The sequence below is a fragment of the Mesocricetus auratus genome, unplaced genomic scaffold (assembly GCF_017639785.1).
Source record: "Mesocricetus auratus isolate SY011 unplaced genomic scaffold, BCM_Maur_2.0 Super-Scaffold_100010, whole genome shotgun sequence".
NCBI lineage: Eukaryota > Metazoa > Chordata > Mammalia > Rodentia > Cricetidae > Mesocricetus > Mesocricetus auratus.
In genome coordinates, this window is record NW_024429194.1 from 70,930,069 (window position 1) to 70,953,293 (window position 23,225).

Below are 23,225 nucleotides of genomic sequence, written 5' to 3' on the forward strand. Positions count from 1 at the left end.
TGATAGAAGATAAGCTACATATAGAACTTTGGACTCACAAGGATGGGATGGATGATATTTTCTTTAAATCTTACTAAAATATTGTAACTATGTTCTTACTTGATAACTGTTCTGTTATATATAATTTGACTATGTTAAAGTTAAGACCTTTCTTTTTGTTTAAACAGAAAAGAGGAGATGATGGGGGAAGTCCTGTACATTTGTTAATAAAGCACTGTTGGCCACTAGGAATCTAGATAGTTGGGACTAGGAGTCCAGGAGGATTCTGGGAAGGAGAAACACAGAGGTTCGAGATGTAACTGCCATGGGGTAGGAAGCCCGGAACGTCTCCGGTAAGAGAAATACATAGATTAACAATTATGGGGTAAATACTTAAGTCAGAGCTAGCCAGTAAGAAACAAGCAAGGCCAACAGCTTCATAATTAATACAGCGTCTTGTGTGTTTATTTGGGGACTACAACGTGGCAGAGCCCAGGTGGCTGGCGGGGGATAAACCAAAGCAGCTAGCAAAGAAAAAGCTTCTCTTAACATTTCCGGAAAGAAATCACATTCTTTTCTCACACTACACCTCCACTGAGGCCCCATCAACGGCTTTGTCCCACACCTCAATCCCTCTGTCTTGAATACTGCTGCTTACAAGGAAGACAGAGGCAAGATGGATGCCCCAGAAAAGCTGCTCTGGCTTGGAAATGCCACATGGTACTCCTATCTTCACCTGACCAGCCAGAATACACCACAAAACCAGGAAGAACAACCCTACCATGTGTCATAAATGGTGAGACAAACATATCTAATGAACTGCGTAAATGACTAACTTCTACCCCCACCAGAATATGTCACTGCTGGACCCCCAGTGCCTAGAGCTGCTCATCCCACAGGCCCACCCTCTAAATCACTCCTCTCATGAATGCAAAACATCTTCTATCCAGCCCTCCTGCAAATATAAGGCTAGCATATGTCTAGACCTGCTAAAGTATTGAATTTAAAGATCTTCCCACACCCACCGTTGACAGTTTTCTGTTTGGGCTGACAGCTAGAATTCAGACACTACGTAGGTGTTCTGTCCTCTTAAGCTTGGCTTATTAATAACTTGTGTTTATGAAATACAGTGCCAGGGAAAGGATTCAATAACGTTGCAGCTGTAAAGCATGAGAACAACCTGGAGATAAAAGGGATAGGGTCATTTTGGGGGAGGGGGCAGCTACCCTCAGTCTGGTGACTGTGGCTGCCATGGGAAGGAGCCTGGGAAGGGCTCTGGCACCATCTACAACCTCCTCCTCATGGGGACAGAACATCTGTTCATACCGAGAGAGACTTTTCTTACTGCGTGGGAATCTGAGAGTCATGGCTTTAAAGGACAACTGTGACTGTCCCCATCCGCTTCCTCCAGCATGTCCTTCGGTACCTCCCCTGCTCCCGGTACCAACACAAAGCAGCCCTGTGTCCACGGCCCAAGCACGAAGAAGGGACACCGCTGAGATGCACTGAGCCCACTCAGCACCTAAGGCTTTCTCCTAGACTTGGAGGTGGAGCCCGAAGAAGGACAAGCTCAAGGCCAACCTGGGCTAAATGAGGCCAGCCTGGGCTAATTGAGGCCAGCCTAGGCTGCATAATGTTAAGGAGACCGAGTCTAAAAAGTGAAGCCAAAGACTTTATTTCCCAAAGGGGGGAGAAGATAACATCATTGGCTCCAAAGCAGGCCAAGGTGAGGAGTTCCCAAGGATGAAGAAAGTCCTAGAAAGCACTGATTGTGCCCTCTCAGAAGCAGGACCCCTGATGTCTTTTAAACACCAATTTTTGAACACACTACATTTCAACTAGCAATTGAAAGAGTCAGGCAAGATTATTTGTTTATTAGTGATCTCCTTTCACCTCCTGGGGGGGAGATTTTGCAAATGAGCTCCTCCAGCCTTACAGTCCCAGCCCCCCCACTTTCTCCTATGTCTGGCTGCCTCTGCGCTGGCCTGCGACCTCTGCCACTTACTGGGTATTCCAGGCTCACCAGCCTGTGGCTTCTGGGCTCGCCCCATCCCCTTCTTCTGGTATGTTCTCCCAGAAAGACAGCCAGGTGGCTGTTCCCTCTGCTTCAGCTCCTTTTTCTAATGCCATCCTACTATGGAGAGAATTCTGGAAACGGCCTGCTCCGTGTCCCACTTCCTGCTTGTTTAGTTGCCACAGCATTTTCTGTTCTCTCACAGACAGCGAGTGGCGTATCCAAGCTCAACACAAAGAGAACAGAGACTTTTGTTCGTCAGTGTTAGAACCCCCACACCTAGAAGGTGCTTGGTGCTTGTTGAATGAAGGAGTTCAAGACTCCTGAATTTTTAAGGCTCCTGAATTTGGCAAATCGCTTGAGACAGATGGGTAGGCACGATTCTGAGCAAACAAGTTCAGGCAAACGCTTAGCTCAAAAAAGAATCTGAGGCTCAGCATACGTGTCTCTCCTGGTGTCACAATAGCCAAAGTCAACATTCGTCGTCGTCTCTCTAAAAGAAAAAACTTGGAGAGTAAAGCAGTATGATCAAGTGAGAAGTCGAGTTTCAACTGTAGAAGTAGACCGACGGAGCTGGAGCTCCACAGATGACAGAGACAGGCTCCGAGAACAAGTGACCTCCTCCAGTGACCTTATCATTTTTAAAGTGGGGGGGGGGCAGGGCGGTTGTACGTCTGGGTTTTCCTCACTCACCCTCTGCCTCCCTCCTCCACCTGCTCTGGCTGGCATGGCTTCTAAAACCAACTCCATCTTTGAGTCCGGGTGTGGGCCCACCTATGGCACCTTGCTGCCTTGGGGCCAGGCAGCTAATGTCGCCTTCGCCTTCCCTCCAAACTTCTGTGAGACCAAAGACTCTTAATTTCTCCGTAGATTTCAAGTTTCAGTTTTTCCCCAAAATAAGCACATAGCACTTTCCATTTAAACTTTAAGAAAGGAATGATATGCTCTGTAGTTCCTGCTGTTTCCAGGATGCTTTAAGATCTTGAACACGGTCTTCAAGAGCCTCCATAATTGTTTCTTTTTTTTAATTTTATCTTATTTCATTTATTCAGTATTTATTTTAAGGCAGCTGTTTGGTTTCTCATGAGAGAGAGGAAGGAAAGGTGTGGATTTGGGGAGGTGGGGAGGATCCGAGACAAGCTGGGGGAGGGGAACTGCAATCAGAATATATTACGTGAAAATATCTATATCCCTTACTTGCTTACTCCCATCCAACCGAATCTGCTGATCCGGGAACACTCCCTCATTCACACATTACCGCAGACCATTTTGCCCCCTCCTTCTCCATAGCACATGGTCACCAGCCTGCCTTGCCCTCCTTTCCACTGTGACAGATTTCCTGTAGGTGCTGTTCACACCCAGAGACTTCGCATTCTCCATTCCTGACAGGGCTCTGTGGAGAAAGGTGCAACAGGCTGATCCGGCTAAACTCATTCCTCCTGAGAGTCCGTAGCTCCCACCAGTGCAAATGCTGCATTGCAAAACCTCCTTCACCCATTCCTGTTGAGAGCAACTTCCTGCATTTTCAATCTAGATGGCCCACTGCACTCCTTGGCAGCTATCTCTTGCTGGCATCTCGGTGACACTGCAGTGACACTGTCACGCATCTGTGTCTAATGGGCACCTACTAGCCAGTGGATTTGTGCGCTGAGACCTCCTATAAAGTACAGGGTCTAACACTGTGACAGAACTGAAACATTTGTCAGGAATAATGGGGACAGAATGCTGCTGTGAAACAGGAAGAAGCTGGGACGGCCATAAAATTTAGAGAGTTAGGTTAGAACATAACCTTCCCTGAACTGCTGCTAAAGCAGGTTCAAGCCTGCACCCTCCAGCCCATGTGTCCACTCTTAGCTGGCTTATGCTGCCCATGCCCTCAAGGACACTCAAAGTACAAGATGTGTGCACTAGGTAAGGGAAAAATCTTGGCCTGTCATCACATCCCTCTTGGGCTAAGGGAGCATCTGCTGAGAAAGGGCACACTGCAGGAAGCATCTTTGGAGTTACTCTGGGCTCCACAGCAACGATGGTCTCTGCCCTGAAACGGGGACCTTCAAGCCAGGTCAATCAAATGACTTCCCTTTTTAACCCAAAGGAAGGGTTGTCAGGTGGAGGCCGTGCCAGAAAGCTCTGGACACAGACAATGTGGAGCAGAGCGGTAGGGAGTGCCCTGGCACGACCCACTCCTAAGTCAGACAAGGCCGGCCGCTGCCAGTTGGCCATCTGGAGTCCCTGAAAGGCTTCCGTCTGGAAGTCAGGCTTGAGTTTAGGTTCTAACTTTGCTGCTAGCTATTGTGATGACCTTGGAGCCAGGCAAATGAACCTTGTGTATTTCTGTGTATCCATCAACAATAACGCTGGGTCATGCTCTTGAGAGCCCAAATCCAAACCACAGACTTGTCCCTCCCACCACCAACACTCATAGCCTGATATTCACAGTCAGGGACGGTCAAGCCTGTCTTAGCTGAGGACGTCTATTCTGACACTGTGTGTGCCCCTACACCTTGTAATGGCTTTTCTTTGTCCCCTTCTGCATAGAACCCCTCACAGCCACACAGCCCCTTGTGAGAGCTTTGTCTCACATCCTCCGGCCCTCCCTAGCAAACTTCCCAATGAAGGGAACACACTGCCCGTTGATGTCACTGCTCACATCTTTGTTAGTCCACAGCACCCCCTAAGTAGCATACTATTTTAACTCCATGAAAATGTCTTTCAGGATGAGTCTAAGTACAGCAGTGAGAGAGGGGAAGGGAGGAAAAGGAAAGTAAGCCAGGAAAAAAAAAAGGCAGTATTCACTCAAATAACACCCCTGCCTCAGTCAGGAATAATTACCCTATGCTGGAAAAACAAACAACGTGTTAATTATAAATAACCCAATAAGCAAGCTCTGTTCGCTGCCAGCTTCACCACTTGCTGTCACAGGAGCTGCCAGCTTTTACCCTGGCCAGGTCCACCTCACTGAGAGTGAGCTGGTTTTCCTCCTCCTGGGTATGGGAGTCCAGCTGCCTGCTGCAATTCCATATGACAGCTGTCACCATAAGGATCCCGCAGCATCACCTCCCCCATAGGGAATACGAAGAGACGGAGACAAAAACTCAAAAATCAACCTGGGGGAGGAAAGAGTCCCTTGACCCTGAATGACTCATCTCTACCAAGAACTGAAGAGAGAGAGAAAGGGACAAAAAAGGTACCTAGAAAACTTCTCTGGTTAATAGTTGCTGAATTACGAAGCTGTACCTGAGTATTAAGTCCTTGAAATACCTTTCTATGGAGTTTGTGATCTCTTCCCTACAGGAACTGGAGCGGCAGATGCTGCCCTGAAGGCTGCAGTTGAATGCTTTTTAGTGCTAATGCACATGCCTCTGACTGCTAGCTAAGGAAGGCAGCTCACAGGCAGGTGGGAGGGTACAGTTACGCTGGGATTCCCAGCTCACCACCTCTTCCTGCTGTAGGTGAGAAGGAGCATTGCCCATCACTGCCATGGGACAGTGTCAAACTCAGGAGCACACACACAAGCGGGGGAAATGTTCCAGCTACCAGCGTTCTGCACCCACCCTCAACAGTTCTCATGCTTCAGATTCCCCATGGAGAACGACATGGTGTTGGTATTTTTTTTAATGTGCCAATTACTTTTCAGTTTGCTTCCCCTAACCTGTTTCATACTTGTACGTATCTATACATTCGAGCTTTGCTTTGCTCCTCCTACCAGAAGGACATCCCAAGCTTTGCAATACAGTCTTCGTCGCCTCCAGCCCGAAAAGTACTGAGTATTGATAGATTGTAACTGAGTATTGCCAAATCAAGCACTTTCAGAAATGAAGATATTAACACTCGGGATAGATTTGTTGAGCACAAAGATGGTGATATCTTTATGGAACTGTTGTCTCCAGTGTAAAGCACTTAATAATACTTTGAAAGGACAAACTTTACAGCAATTGATAGTGTATCACTTGCAGATCTGCAGATGAGATAGATAGGGACACATGGGTCACATGGGTCACATGACTCTAAGAGATGGAAATCCCCATCATCTTGGTGATACAATAATAAAAGCCACCAGTTGTTTATATTTCTGCTAAGCAGTTATCATATGTTTTCCGACATGCACTGCTAGGTACTGTGATACACCTAAGGGCCATTCGTCATAAGTAATAATGAATTTACTACTCATTTATTGTTAATGAGATGTTCAGATCTCAAATTAATGCAAAGCAATTCAACTCATACCCATGTCATTATATTGAAATAATTTTTCTTCCAAATTACTTGATTTTTCATATCTTAATAATCCCATATCACCAGAAATATTTCTCCCACATTTTCTAGAATGCCTGACTTTCCTATTTTAAAGTAAAATCAAACATCTAGTTCAAAATAAGGACTGCAAATATTCAAAGTATACTTAACACTATGAAGTAGAGACAAGCAGGCAATCAGTATTATTAAATTCCTTAGCCGACAAAATACTGTTATCACTTTCTCATTGACGGTCTTTTATTACAATAAGAAGAAGACTAGAATTAGTCTCATAACATCAATTGAAATTACTCCCCTCAAAAAACAAAAACTTACTGTTTAAAAATAAAATAATGAAAAGCACAAAGAAAACAATAGAAGGCCGTTGATAGTTTACACAAGCACAAGACTATTGGAGCCACCTAGTTCTAGTTCTCGTTTGAGGTCTAGAAACGATCCCTTTTAAAAAGAATCGTGATGTTATTAAAAAAGCTTAGACATAAATAAAGAGGATACGAATGAAGGTTCTTAACTGTAGCCAAACAGAAACCCACAGTCCAGTATCTGGCGCTCTGAAACCCCAGGCCCATGTTTGTACAAATATGTCAGCAAGATCTCTTAGTGGCAAAAACTAACCCCAACTCACACAAGGGCTGCTTATAGTCCTTATTTCCCCCAGCTGCATGGTATCTACAGAAACAGATGTCCAGCTACTATTCACACTAACAAGTTTGACAGTGGGGTATTTAGCAGGGTGACTTGCTAAACACAGAAACAAGCACTATATTTTAAGAAACGAATTTGCCTGGTGGTTTGGGAAAAGAACAATGGCCCAGGTTAAGCCTGGTGAGACAAGATGCATAGTCTTCATGACAAGTGGCCCCTGCTTTATGCTCCCCATGACGCAGAACTTTCTCCTTTAGCCCCGAGATGATCACCCTGCCAGACACCCCACCGGGTCTTCCCTAGCTACCTTCAGTCTCACCGTGATGCTCACACCTCAGGTGGCCTCAGCCCTGGAGGTTTCACCTCTTCACATCCTGCCTGACTTCCCACTGCACCCTGGCCTGAACAGTCTCAACCCCTAATTAATGAAATCTCTTTTAGTCCCCAGTCTCTCTCCCTTTACAACTCCCCTCAGAGACCGCCTCATTAACTCCGTCAGTAACTATGCCATCATTCCATAGTTTTTTCAGATTTTCCCAAAACTCAAAGAAAGTAAACCTAAAGTCATAACAGGAGCCACTTAAAGGCCAAAGAACTTAAAACCCAACCAACCTTTGCACTCTCTTCTGCTCTTTCTTAATACAAGTCTTTCACAACATCCCAGACAAGCCCTGTTTCTCCTCTTACCACCACCATGCCCGTATTTAAAACCCCGAATCATCCATATCTCCTTTGCTAACACCACCATTTAGGCCATGTCCTGACTTCTGTATCTCTGTGGTTCTCCTTCTTTCTTGGGTTCACTGGTCCACGGGGTTGGAGAGAGCAGACACAGGGAACTGGGTTCTGATAGCTGTGGATTCCATCCATGGAGATAGCCCTCCAGGAAACAACTTCAGTGAATCAGCTCAACTTTGTAGCAGAGTATAGGAAATGTACAGGATTGGGAATCCTAGGGACAAACCCTAATTTGCATTAAGTGGCATGCTCTTATCATAAGGTTTCATATGTGGCAGCAGGGTCTTATAGCTAAGCTCCTAGCACAAGTCTTGGTGTCTTAGTTACCATATGTGCAGCACTGGCAGGCTTCGAGCAGGAATCTGTGCCAAGGGCCATGCTAGAGATAAGTCAGGCATCTAGGCTTAGAGACAGCTTTCAGATAAGATCAGTCCTCTGGGCACAGAGACACTCTGCAAATAAGGACAGGTACAGAGAAGGAAGTTTCACTGGGGAGGGAGTCCCCCATGTGTTCCAGGTTTGGAGAGACCTGCCAGGCCATAATAAACTGTAACCTCTGACCATCAAGGCCTCCCAACACATGTCTATCTAGTCCCACTCTTGCTTTAGACTCAGTTGAGGTCCCACTCGGGCAGGAAAGTTTTGTTTCCCCTTCCTAGCCCTCTGTGACCTCCCTCTTGAATTCCCACAGCACTGGGTATAGACTGTTCATTTGATACCTGATACACGCTTCCTTTTATCATCTGAGTATTTAATTTTTCATGCCTGTGTATCTTGTCTCTTTAACCAGATTTTAAATTCCCTATCTCATGTTTTATGAATGAACAAATGAATACCTTTCTATAGTTTCCAATGAAAAGGCAAAATCAACATAGGAAAGATGAAGAAATCTTTATCCAGTCCTTTAAATTTATTGAATCTTACTATGTGTCAAGCACTGTTTAGGCCCCGAGGATTAGATGGAAAATATCAGCATAAATAAGGCTTGCTCTCAAAGGACCTGTGGTATAGCTTAGAGATGAGATATTAATGAAACAATTGTATAATAGATAATTACACACATAAATAATACATATATACACACATACATATATATTCTGTTGGGGGCTGGGCAATATTAACAGGCTATGTGGGATAGTTTTATGTCAACTTGACATAAGCTACAGTCATCTGAAAGGAGGGAAACTCAATCGAGAAAGTGTCTCCAAAAGATCTGGCTGTAGTGAATTTTATTAATTAGTGATTAATGGGGGAGGGCTCAGCCCATTGTGGCTGGTGTGCTATCCCTGGTCCTGAGTTCTATTAAAAATAAATAAATAAATAAATAAATAAATAAATAAATAAATGGAGGAGGCAGAGCAAGCCAAGGGGAGCACACCATACCAGTAAAATCACACTTCCGTGGCCTGTCTCAGCTCCTGCCTCCAGGTTCCTGCCCTGTAAGTTTCTGTCCTGACTTCCTTCCATGATGAACCATGCTGTGTTAGTGGAAGCTGAATAAAGCCTTTCCTCCCCAAGTTGCTTTGGTCATAGAGTTTCATCATAGCAATAGCAACCCGGACTAAAACACAGGTTTAGAATCATTTTCAGACGCTACCCCTGGCAGCCCATTCTGAATCTGCCTGCCTTCCATCTCTTCAGCTGTGGCTGGGTCCTCACTTCAGTAAACCCGCAGAAAATCCTTCTTGTCAGAAGAGAGGGACAGCTCCTTCGGGCAGAGGTCACCTGACAACCAGTTCATGGGGCCATGTTGAAAAGGAAAGTAGACAGGGCCTCTGAACATGTCAGAAAACAGAAATGGAAGACAGAAGATGTAGGGGGAGAGGATCCGTTGGTGAGTCCATTTGTTGCACTCTTGCTATTCTAGATCAGTCAACTGGTAAAGTTGTGCAAACCCTCTTTGCCTCACAGAAGTACTCCCTTGTGGACTGGACTTAGCAGGTTCTCAGAAAACAAAAGGAAATGAAGGTAGCAGGTGACAGGAGGTGGGTGTGGATCTTGGAAGAGTTAGGGTGAGGAGTGGGGAGTGAATATACTCAAAATACACTGTATGCAACTCCCAAAGCATTCATAAAGGTATTATATTTTTAAAAGGAGAACAGGTCAGGCAGTGGTGACACACACCTTTAATCCCAGCACTCAGGAGGCAGAGGCAGGTGGATCTCTGTGAGTTCAAGGCCAGCCTGGTCTACAGAGCTAGCTCCAGGACAGCTAGAGATGTTACAGAGAAACCCTGTCTTGAAAAACAAAACAAAAAGGAGGACAGAATGAAAAGACTGAACGGTCAGGAGGTGTGGGTGGAATCTCCAGGGAGAGAAAGAAAGAGGAGGCACACAGGAGATGATGCCATGGAGATACAGGGAGTCAGACATACAGAAAAGAAAGGTAAAAAGCCAAATCATAGAACGTAGATTAATATAAGAAGTTTAACTTAAGTTATAAGAGTTAATAGGATAAGCCTAAGATTTAGACTGAGCTTTTATAACTAATAAGAAAGCTCTGAGTCATCATTTGGGAGCTGGCTGGTGGCCCAAAGAAAAGCCCAACTACAGGTTTCACAGACGTTCAGAGCTTGGTGAGGTAGCACAGCTCACAGAGTCAAAGCAGATTAGATATTACTGCCTTTCCTTGACCCCGACATCCTGGCTCATGTATTAGTGCACATGTTGTTGGGAATAACTTCAATTTATATTTAGAATAAAAATTAATTATTTAACAATTATTAATAAGTAAGAAATTAAATCCCCTTCTTACATAAATATCACAAGGGGGATATCCTTCTGTATGCTATGAACATATGTTTCTCTTATTGGTTGATTAATAAATGCTGATTGGCCAGAAGCCAGGCAGGAAGTATAGGCAGGGCTACCAGACTAGGAGAATTCTGGGAAGAAGAAGGTAGAGAGGAGCAGCCAGAGAGAGACACCATGTAGCTGCTGAAGGAGTAACATACCAGAGCATTACAGGTAAGCCGCAGCCTCATGGCAATACACAGTTTAATAGAAATGGATTAATAATTAAGAGACAGCTAGCCGATAAGAAGCCTGAGCCATTGGCCAGAGTTTATAATTAATATAAGCCTCTGTGTGTTTATTTGGGGCTAAACAGCTATGGGACTTGGCAGAACAGAAACTGTCTTCACTAGTGCACATGTTGTTGGGAATAACTTCAATTTATATTTAAAATAAAAATTAATTTATTTAATAAACAAGAAATTAAATTCCTTCTTATATAAATGCCATAAGCAATATTTCTCTATCCATGGATTAAAATATCATGCTAGAACATATTATCTGAATGCATATTAAAATTAAAAAGCTAGGCTCATTCAAGAAAACAGAAAATAGAGACACCAGAGAATGCACTGAAAAGAGAGACAGCAGAGAATTCAACAGAGGTCCCTTCTGATAAATCTTTATACGACCACCAACAGGAGTTAGTCTTAAAACTGAAGAAATTCTTTTGAGCATGCTCCTCAGTCACCTTTGTCTCTGAGGACGGTGAAGCAGGCCTGTATTCCCAGCTCTGAGCTGAAACTGGAAGACTGAGAGTTCCAGGCCACCCTGGGCCACAAAGCAAGACCCAGCTCAACATAAAAAGCATGCTGCTTCTATGGCGGTAAAACTAAAATTGTAACAATGTATCCACAGAGTTATAAAACTGCAGTTGTAACATTAGATCTCAAACATAAACCAGTAACCACTCAACACGTTAAAGAGGTGCTCACTGGATTACTCCAGTCCCTCGCTTTGTCTATAAATGAATAGTATCCTGTTGTTCTTTTGAAGTTTCCTAAGAAGAGATCATAAAGCATATGACAGGCTTATAGTGAGATGAAGGGGACATGGGATTTTATGTAACATCTACCTTCTGGCATTTTATTAGAGAATTACAAAAAGTGAAGCTACTGCACTGAGGGCACAACATTGTCCTGATCATTTCGTAAACCATCCTGGTATTTCTGTGGCACGGAGTTCTGCGCTTGTCATTTATTTAGATTTAGTCCCCTCAGCATGCATATGCCATCATCAACGTCGCAGTCATGGGCTTGTATCCTCACATCATTAAAGGCTTAAATATAGCTTTTAAAAATGAATTATGTATAAAGGCTAGTTATCTGGGAACCAAGACAGAAACATTTGTCACTTATCAAGCCAATAAGAACATTTGTGCTTGCATTAAAGTATGGATTCTTTCCCACAATGCTGCAGGCTATCAGCCAAGGGCATCCTGCCAGGCTGCTTTGCAGCAAGTGGTCTCCAATGGAGAGGAAACAACGGGAATAATGCAGGAGGGCTTCGGGAAGCAACTTGAAGGTGGGGATACTTGAATTGGGATTGGAAGGCGGAAGAAGTTGGTTGAGGCGTCTGAGGAGGCCAAAGTGACACAGGAGGGCTCAGCCATCAACCAAAGAATTTGGATCCCATCTTGTAGTTGATAGGAGTCACCTAGGAATGTAGTAAAATCACTCTATAATCCATAGTGAATCAGGAGAGAATATCTAGGAGGAATAACTTTAGGGTTCGTGAGCCAAGGAGGAAGAGAGACAGAGAACACGGGTTTTGAGTTCATCAGGGAGCTCGCTTACCTCACTGGCAAACCTTGCAAACTAGTTATCCCTTCTCTAAGATGGAGCACTTCAGAAATAGTGAGCAAGGGGCAGAAAATAAATTGTGGAACTGAAGTAATAAAACCAGAGTTAAAGTCAGCAGAAAAGTTAAGATGCACTTCTGCATTATTTTAAAATAGTTCATCCTCAGTAAACCACTTGAAATCTAGAGTGCTTTTTTTCAGAGTTAAACTACTTATACTGACAGAAGACATGCAAGCCATGATGGAAATCTGGTTTTAGTATAAGAGACAGAATTTATAAGAGAATATCTTGGCAAAAATGTAGCAATTACAAAGTAAATCACCTACTCTCTTTATTAAGCCACTGTTTTAACTAGATGGTTCTCAGCTGTCCTTTCATAAATTTGGATGCTTTTCTCCAACCTTAATAGTCTGGCCCCATTTACCATAACTACTGAATTTTTATAGGACCCCACCCCCAATAGCTTACAAACACCTGTAGCCATTACTCGTAAGGAAACCTACTGACTCTCCAGCACTCTCTACCCATTTTGGTAACTGAGTTTTACTGCTTCTACCCATGATTACTACATATAGTGCCATGCTTGTTCCATATTTGATGCCGGAGCCAACGAACACTATGTTCCCATGTATCTTCCGTGTCAATGACCTGCATCTCCTGACTACTGCCTGTAACTCAAAGACCACACCCTGGAAAGCACCACTAAAGAATGCCATTCAACCACACCCACAAATTTTCTCCCTTTTGTTACTTCCCTTTCACTTGAACTCTGGAATGCTTGGTTTTCACTTAAAGCTCCAATCTCTTCCAGGCTGGTTCCAGACTGTTAGTGTTTTCCCTGTCCAGCCAGATTCCCCTTTGCCAGCCTTTATTTGCAAAATGCAAGTCTGAGCAATCCCCAGCAGACTTTCAAATCCACATTCTGGGGACTGTGCCGGACAATTTAGATTGCACCATTCGCATTTGGATATGGTTATTCCTGGGAGCTCTCAGAGATCATCAGCAACCTGTCCACCTATCCCTGGCCCACTGACCTCCCTCTACCCAGCATTCCAAACCTGGACCACATGCCTTAAAGTCCCTTATTATCCAACCACTCATATTTCTGTTCTTCATAGTCAAGTGAGAGTTGTCAAACGGGAAAATGCTTTCCTCCTGACTGCTCCACTCAGATACACCTGCTTCAGCAACACCTTCACGCAGCCTGCATCTAAGGCATAGGGTCTCTGCTCTTGGTCCCCTTAAAACTATGATTTCTTCCCATATCCTAAGCCCAGAACTAAAGAAACCTTCAGAGATGCAGTCATGTTTATTTGTTCTGCAAAGATGTTCTGTCTAAATCACCCCAAAATCTACCACCTCAACCCAAGTGCAATACTCTGTTATTACCCGACTTGCTATCATGCTGAGCACAGTACATTTGTATTAAAATCTCTTAGTGACGAACCAAACCTCAGCTCTCAGATCTGATGTCATTCTCGCAGTATATCAGCTCACCCAGCATTGTACATGCATCTGTTTACTTCCCTGCTACAGAAGGTAAGTGCCATGAGAGCAGAGGCTTTGCCTATTACATGTTCTAGCCTGGCGTCTGGTGTATAATAAGTGATTATCTGTTGGATTAATATCCCTACTTCTTGACCAACATTAATCAAGATAGTGAGAACCACACCCCACTCAAATTTCCCAGGGAGTTTGAACTTGGGTAAAGCTAGTCTCACTGAGTGAATGCACACTAAATCTTATCTGGGTCTTGATCAACCCAAAGTCCAAAGTGAATTTCCTCCTTGGTGTTTGTGAAATGCTTCAGTGTCCTTATAACTAGTCACTTATTTTTAAAGATTTATTTATGTATTATATATATATATATGGGAATTTTGTCTGCATGTAAGTCTGCATACCAGGAAGAAGGCATTGGGTCCCACGAGACTACAGTAATGGGTGGTTTTGAACTGCCATGTAGGTGCTGGGAATTGAATTCAGGACCTCTGGAAGAACATCCAGTGATCTTAATCACAAAACCATCCCTTTAGCACAGTGGTTCTCAAGTTGTGTGTCACAACTCCTTTGGGGGGGCCACATATCAGATATCCTGCATATCAGATATTTACATTATAATTCACAATAGTAACAAAATCACAGTTATGAAGTAGCAATGAAATGATTTTATGGACGGGGTCAGCACAACATGAGGAACTGTATTAAAGTATCACAGCATTAGGAAGGTTGAGAACCACTGCTCTAGCACGTAACTAGCTACTTTTTAATGTAAACTAATTTTTCTGATATTTATTGCCAAGAGGTTCCTTCATATTCTACTGTGCTTTTGTATACTATACTATTCAGGTTCTGAATAAACATCACAAAGACAAACTTTGGTTTTTTGTTTTGTTTTTTTTAACCAGAGGGTGGAGCCAAAAATGGGGGTTAAAAAATGGTTCAGAGGGAAGGTTTATTGCCACAAATCCTGGTCACTTGAGTTGAACTCTTGGAATGCAAACGATGCAAGGAGAGAACCAATTCCTGTTAGCTGTTCTCTAAACACACACACACACACACACACACACACACACACCACTAAATAAATAAAAGCAAAAAGGATTTTTATAATGTGACAAGGCACTCTGTATATAATTTCATATATATATGCATATATATACATATATATGCATGCTAGCAGTTGGCTCGCTTTATGAAGTGTGTGATATAAGGAGGCACTGTCTTTACACGCAGGGCTATTTTCATGTTTTTTTGGTTTAAGTGAAACCTGATACTAATTTCATTTCCTGACCATTTCCCTTAAATATCAAACAGGGCACAGTTGTTAACGAGTCTACCTAACTACAACAGCCCAGAACAGACAGAGTTGAGAGCACCAGCTGCAAGCATCTAGCACTGGGTTTTGGAAACAGCTCTAGCTCAGAGAATTGGAAGTCAAGAGCCAGCAGCATGGCCGCACACGGTGCGGTACTTACCAAATAAGCGCTGATGGAACAGAAACTTGCCAGCGATTAGTCCTATGAGAATGGCCAGTAGCCATAGAAGCACCTTCAAAATCCTCCAGCCGACTCCTCTAGGGTATTTATTTGTTACAAATGAAAAACAGTTTCCAACAACAATAACATTGGCTTCTGTCTGGCTGTGAGAAACTGGGTCCTCTGCGAATATCAAGAAGTTGAAGAAGATGACCAGGTAAGCCACAATCATACGAGACCAAGGATGCTGGAAATAGTAGCGGAAGTCTTTACCCATCCTTCAAGCCTTCAGGGCTGCTTGACCTGCGTAAGGAAGGATACAGAGTTAAAGAGGAAGACAAGCCACCTCTCCCTTGTTACCTATTCAGACCTGAACAGTTCCACTAGAAGACATATGGGAAACACCACCCCTGTTCCAGCTGATGGCACCAGGACCAGTCTCGGGATGAAGAAAGTAAACCCTACCTTCACCCTGCCCTCTATTCTTATCTCCTATCATTGGAGGACTAGTGGGCAGACCATAAAAGAGGGGAGAGGAATGGACAAAAGAGGGAAGAACGCTATCCAAAACCGAGGTAATGGTCAGGCATGGTGGCACACACCTGTAATCCCAACATCTGGGAGGCAAAGGCAGGAGCTTTAGGAGTTCAAGAGCAGCCTGAGCTACTTAGCAAGTTTGAAGTCAGCCTGGTCTGCATGAAGCTATTTTTAAAAAGTGAGATAATGACTAAGATGACACACAGAGGGGGTACAGACCACAAAAGCTACACGATGCTTTAAGATAATTTACCTTATAATAATCCTACAAAGCTGTTTAAAACTTCAAGGGCATTCAAAGTAATCTGAGCACACACGTAGCACAAACACTTTGGCCCAGTCCCTCTCTGGCCAGCTGTAATTAAGTAATTTCATGGATATGGGATATACTTCCAAATCCTTTCCTAGACATTGCCAAATGGGCATATGGGCAGAAAATTCCCTTAAAAAACTTTTAAAATCTTGTTAAACAATTTCTAGAAAGATTTTAACATACCTAAGTCTATAGTAAGCATTTTCCTGGAGGTAGGTAAAGCTGGACCATTCTGCTTGTGAGAAGTGACCAAAAGAGGAAGATTTCAAAGGAAAAACCTGGCCAGGCTGATAAGTAGAATGGTTTTGTGGGTGGAGACAGCAGGTTGCTCCTTCCAGGTCGTGACAGTCATTTGCAAAAGCACAAGGGCATTGCAAAACCATGTTATGCCCACAACAATGGTTGGCACCTGCACACACCCTTCTTAACATGCAAATGTCCAGGTCCTGCTCTCATCTCCCCCACTTCTTAAGAGCTACCCACAAACCCCCTACACTGTAACTCCCACACCGGGCCTGTCTAAATCCACCTGGTCTGGTGAGAGGAATCTATAGCTATAGCTAGTGTTCATTTTTGTCTTCTGACTTGGCTTTCAAACTCAGCTATGTTTCTTCAACAACAATAACTGTTTATATATTAAATGGCAAAATTAATGCTTTGACTTCTATCTACCATTTTTCTTCTTTCACAATTTTAAAAGGTAAGTACAAGAGATTAGAGGGGGGAGGGGAGGACCCTGGCAAAGTCCACACAGCTGTGTGCTGGATGTCTGCATGCACGCATCATTAGCATGTCAGTTTGGGATCATAACAACCCTCTGAATGCTGTTATTGCCATTCCCACCCCTTCATTTTACGGGGAGAGAGTAGAGACTCTCAGAGTGTGTGAGTCACCAAACAAGAGAGCTGTGCTCTGCATCTCTGGGGTCTGACCCCAGGATGACACAGCTGTCACCCCCACCCCACAATAGCCAGGGCAGCTTCAGGAACTCTCCCCATCTAGCAGGGAGGAGACAGAGTCCAGCCCCCAGGATGTCAAGCCTTGCATAATTTCTAGAGGTACTTTTGCCTCTAGAGGCAAGAGCAGAAAAATCTGTAATATATCCTATTATTTCCCCCAGGGAGGAAAGTGTGTAAATGAAAGAATCCTTCACAGATCCTGAACACTTAGAGAAGGCAAGGGGTGATCAAGGTTTTCATTTATTCCTGACTGAAAGGATAACAATGACACACCAGCCTGAAGTTATTCAAAGTCAGTGGAAGATCTGAGAACTGGCTTCCAGGCCCCAAAGCCCCATTCTATACTCCTGGCTGATGAACGTCAATTAAAGCCATAATTTAAGTTAATGAAGATTTGTCACAACTCTTTCCAAAAAGCAAGTTAACGTGCACATGGATTGGCCGTAGAATTCACACAAACTGATAGTTCTGCACCGTCAGCTCACAAGCCAGCCAAGCAATGTCAGGTCCCAGAAGATCTTCATAAACACTCAGAAATACCTGCTCCCAGGGTCTGCAGCCCAGATGTCTTGCGACTGGTGACTTGCGCATGAGCTATGCACTAGAATAGGTGTGGTGCTCATACCGAAGAGCAAAGCAAACAGCGAAGATCAAAAATGAATGTCATGCATGCCCATAGTAGCTGACACAGGAATGAGCTCACCATTATCAAAATTTCATGTAGAGACCCTGAAAGTATCCAAACCCCACCAGCATAGAGCAATTCCCCAAACAACTTACCCCAGTGACCCCGGGTCATAACCAACTCTCCTACATGCCCAGAAACAGAGACACAGACACAGGTGTCATTTTAAGTCTATCTTCTAGGTGACTATACTCCTCTCGTACCAGCAATGATTCTGGGGAGGCTGCCACCACTACCTCCTCCCTCATGGCAGGTGCATAGGTGTGGGGGGAAATGGGAGAGAAGGCCAGAGAACCCAGAGAGTAAGCACAAACCCTTGACTCCTTTTTAAAAATGCTCTGACTTGCATTGCTTTTTTGTTTCTGTTTTTGTTGGTGTTGTTTTTTTTTTGTATTTCAGAATCTTGCTTTGTGGGCAATATAATGTCCACATACCCAAGTTAAATGAGCACATTGAAAAATTTTTGGAGACAGCTGCTGCTACCCAGCACTTACACTATTTTGGGAGGCAGAACTATAGCGCTGAACAGGAAACCTACACCAGTGCATGATCTCAGTTAATCCCAAGCAATGCCATGAATATGCCTACCGCTATCATGTTACAGATAAGGAAATGAAAACCCCAAGCGCTTGCCGCCCATTAACTCACAGACCCAACAAATAAAAAAAAGTCAGAATTATAATGCGCAGGCCTTGCTTGACCTTTCTCAGTGCTGGAGGTCGGCCTTACAAAGGTTATTTAGGGCATGCTTCCAACTGACTCATTATCTCCTCCAAGAGTTCCATGACTTCAATCCTAGCAGATTGAAGCCAGACCCTGGTATTGATCATTTGGTCTTTCTGTAAGAAACATTAGGATTTTCCGTATTGTTTCCTTATATCCAGAAGTTAAGGTGACATTTTTTTCAGGAGAGCCCATATGCAGGTACTCACATGGTAACTTAGGTGTCTTTGTCTATCCCTATTCTGTGACTCTAGACACAAAGATGTCAAGTTTGTGTAGTCATTGTGGCTGTTTGCCAGTTCTTTAGATACCCAGATATGATACAGAGTGCTGAAACTGCTTCTACCTCTGCAGTTTATAGTAAGCATCTTCAGGGACCACAGGTTCATTTGTTGACACTGTCATTAAGAATCCAGGATTGAGATTTTCCAACTGACTGTGCTACTAGGCACGGAGTCTGCAAACATTTATCTTTTTGCTTTTTAAACTTCCAACCTCTGTATGTGGGAATTGCCTTTACCTTTACTCCTAGCAGTCCCTAGTGAAATCACCCACTCATATGTTTGTCTTGCTCACGCGATCCTCCTCAGAGATATCATAAGGGGCTATTTCCTTCCATGGCAGAGTACAGTAGGCAACCAATAAATACCTACTGAATAAACTCAGAAGGGCTCTCCTTGTCTAATAAGAATGCTCAAAAACACAGAGCCATGTGACGGCCAACATCTGAAAAAAAAAAAAAGGGCAGGCACTCAACCCTGAGCCTGCAATGATGGTACCCCATGCCACCAGTGGCTGCTCTGCATTAGTATCACTGTCACAAAGGACAAAGGGTTAACAATGACTGAATACTCACTGACACCAGACTCTATATTAGTGAGCTTTATGGTCATCTCTAACTCATTGAATAGCAGCCCAGTAAAAACAAACACCTATTTTCCTGTTCCGCATGTGCTAATGCTGGATCTGAGAGAGTCTGGTGCATTCTACAGAACAGCAAGGCTGGTTGGAGGTGTTATTCACATGTGGACCACCCAATATTGTTTCACCTGCATAAAACTTCAACCTTTGCATGCATGTTACGAAGCTATCCAAAGGATTTGAAGTACTTCTAGGATGATGAGTCTGTTGTTACTAGAAAACATGAGCCTTGGTAGTGAGAATCAGAAGAGCCAAGGACCACAGGATTGTTAATTCCTGTCCCTTGTTTTGGAACACCAGTGTAAGTAGCTGAGTTGGTCTGATAGCACTTGGGGAAGACACCACTGATGTTCAATCGGCCTCTCAGAAGGACAAAACTCCATGCCCCCTAATTCTCTCATCAGCATTGATAGTAAGGTAATGGCAGAAAGGACCTCCAGATGAAAGCAGTTTGCAAAGAAAGTGCTGTTCAAGAGCCTCTAAGCAGAGAACATAAGATCAAAGGTTTCTAGAAGACTGACATCATCTACATGAAAATGAAGTCTGGCTTTAATTCCAGAGTAGGATCTATCGGTCATTTGTTCAATGTCTACCACTCTCAGACACCCATATGCTAAAGTTACCTGTGCATGCTAGGTACTAAATAAACATTTACGGATGAATGGGTGGATAGATGGATAGATGGATGGATGGATGGATGGATGGATGGATGGATGGATGGATGGGTGGGTGGATGCCTAACAGAGTAACCTTGGGATATACCGAGTTCCCATTTCCGAGACAGTGGACCATGGATTGGAAGAATACTGATAAAGCCTCTTTTTTTCAGGGCATCTGATAGGATTTTTTTGTATGGGACACATATTAAATACTTAAGGAGACAGTATTTTAAAAAAAACTAACAGAGCAAAGTAAAGCAGAAAAAGTTGAGAGGGGGCACTGACAGCCTCAGAGAAGGGGGTGCAGATCTAGTGTGCTTCAGGAAGCATAAGGCAACTGAGGAGACTGAACATGGGGACAACACCAGGCCTGGAAGCAAGCTCAGGCACAGAGAACCAGTGGAGCAATGGTGTCAGCTGGGCCAGTGTCTGTTGTTCCAAACACGGCAGGAGGGCGGGGGAGGCATGGGAGTTAATGGGGAAGACAACCTCCAGGTAACAGGGTAACAGTCAGGTAGAAGTGCAGGCAGTTTACAAAGCTCTGCTTCCGGACACACATAAAAGAAGCTGCAAGATTTATTGGTGGGGTAGGTGTGGCGAAGCCTGGTCTACCCCAAACTCTAGAATGAAACTCCCACTCCTGGACTGGAAAACATATTTCCTGAGGTAAGCAGAACTTTGGGGGATATTTAAAAATACATTTTTGCATGATTTATATGTGTTGGGCTCTTGGAAAGAACTTCTCACACATTACCTCAATTAGTCCTCACACCAACCATCCAGTAAGGACACAGAGATCCAATGGGGCACAACCTGCCCAAGGTCACACAGATGCCAACTGGCAGGAACAAGAATACCTGCATCTGTGTAGCCTAGAAGCAGGTCCTAATTGGCATCATGTCCCCCACTACAAAGGAAAGAGGTACCCGGTGAAGGCCTGAACCGGCTAATCACACAATGCTCTCGGATGGCGAACAGATGAATAAGCAGACAAGACAGAGGGATAGCACCAATGTGTAGGGAGAAAAAAAAAAAAGGGATTGCTTTCCAGGGCTGTACTGGAACATCCCAGTCCATAAAAGGAGAAATGGAAGAAAAGTAGATCAATCAAATCCATATACATTTCCTGGACCAGACCTAGGATAGGCCTGAAAGTAAGCATAGGCCTGTATCTATCTCAAATGGAAAGATAAGAAGACAAGTATTAGAAAGACTGGGGGTAGGGTGGGGGGGGGGAGGCAATCCTTGACTATTAAGGTCCCAGGTTCCGTTCCTACCACCTCAAAAACAAACAAAAACGAAAGACGGTTATAGGAGAAGGCACAGCACTTACTACAGGTTTTATGATGCGAACGCCAATCACAAAAGGACAGTTGGGGTTTTTGCTTTCAGTCCAGGCCAAAGACCGCACAGCCTTTTAAATAAAGTGCAACCTTCTAAAGCAATCAATGCAACCATCTAAGTGGCTCTGCAGAGGGACAGAGATGGTATCTGTGGGTACCCAGATAACTTACAGGACCACATCCATGAATCACTTCCTTTCTCTTCCCATTGTTACAAACTTTAGTAATTTTCCTCCCGTGCTTTCATCCTGCAGTCCTTGGGACATCAATCAAAGCAAGTTTTTAACCCAGAAGCCAAAAGCAGAGTTGGTTTGAAGGTCTTCCAGAAAGACAAGTTCCCAATGAAATGGCAAAATGGGGATGAGTCCCATGGCATTATAAAGTGATGTAGACATTAGACCCTTTAAAAATGCTCAGACTGCCCCCTCAGTGCTGTCTGCTTGTCAGCATTATACTCCAAGACAACAATACTTAATGGGTTAAAGTTCATTCGTGCGTGGAGTTACCTTTTAAATGACTGGCCATTTAAAGCAAATTAGACTCATGGGTACCGGGTTTTTTTCGTTTGGTTGATTTTTTTATTTTAATCACAAGAATTGGATGGAGAGTGAGTGGTTGGGGGGGGAGTGATGAACGTCTGAATCAAAAGCCCCAATTGCTCTTAAACTACAAAGACTGAAGGAATAGGAAGATACTATCATAAAAAAAAATGAACAGAACAGAAACAGTTTTTACAGAGATTTTGCCACTACATTCAGTAAATTAGAATGTATTTCAGAAAACAAATCAAACCATAAGAGCTTTTTAGACTGAGGTGGGGGCACCTCATATTTTACATATTTCACTTTTTTCTTTATTCCCATGCATTAATATCAAGGTAAGCAACACACACACACACACACACACACACACACACACACACACACACACACACACACCGATGTTCCACAGAGGGTAGAATGAATCATAGCAGCCAAGAAGATGCTCTCTCCTGGGTCAAACACACTTGCGGGCCTGTGGTATTTTTCAAAACAGAAATGGAAAACTAGTTTTGATTCAGTCACGACGGAGTCCACAAACACACAGTTCTATTTCCTTCCCTAAAGGACACCTATGAGGTGCAACCTGTTCCTTTAGTAGGCAGCCAGGGGCTTGGGTCCCTGCTCCCCAGAATCGGTGGAGCGGGAAAGTTCCGGCTGCCCGCGGCCCCTCCCCTGCAGCCCCGGCAGGCTCTGTCCCCGCCCGGCTCTGTCCCCGCCTGGCGTCCGCACCCCTGTCCGCTGAGCTGCGGGGCTCCGGCCTGCGCGCCCAGGGTTGCGGGCCGAGGGCTGCTGCGGGCTACGTACTCACCGGAGGGCGGGCGCGCGGCTCGGCCACCGCGGCGGGCGGACGCAGGACGAGCGGGAGACACGGCCGGGCCGCGGCGCGCTGCTGTCACCCGGCTATAAATACCGCGGCCCACGCTGCCGCCTACGCCGGGCGCCCTTGCCGCTCCCGCCGCGCCGCAGAGTCGGCCCAGGACCGCGCCGGGCACATGCCGCCCCCGCCCGCCCGCTCGCCGGCCTCTGCGGAGCCGAACCAGGCAGGGCAGGGCAGGGTAGGGCAGGGTAGGGCAGGGCAGGGCAAGGCAGGGGCGCTGCTGCGGCCTAGGGAGAGCGCCCGGCTTCGGCCTGCGGGAACTGCAGCAGCTGCACCCTGCGGGGAACCTGCGCAGCGACAGGGAGGACCGCTAACTTTCTTAAGCAGCCTCTCAGGTCACAAGGCATCCCTGCTGCTGTGTCCCGATGAGATGTGATGAGATGCGGAGGGGTGGGGTAGGGGAGAGGAGCCCACAGCGAGGGGCAGCAGAAATTTCACACCTGCCTTTGGATTGCTTCTGTGTG

At 44.6% G+C, this 23,225-nt stretch overlaps 1 protein-coding gene across 1 annotated transcript in view; it reads right to left on the reverse strand.

Annotated features, from left to right (window-relative positions):
* Window positions 1–22,871, reverse strand: part of Tmem117 (transmembrane protein 117) — a 469,619-nt gene extending 446,748 nt beyond the window's left edge. Inside the window, exons 1-2 of the mRNA XM_040753917.1 lie at window positions 22,693–22,871; window positions 15,203–15,505 (exon numbers count right to left, since the gene is read on the reverse strand). Of these exons, the coding sequence (XP_040609851.1) occupies window positions 15,203–15,479 (277 nt within the window). The 5' untranslated portion in view covers window positions 15,480–15,505; window positions 22,693–22,871. The remainder of the gene's footprint in view (window positions 1–15,202; window positions 15,506–22,692) is intronic.
* Window positions 22,872–23,225: the final 354 nt, after the last annotated feature.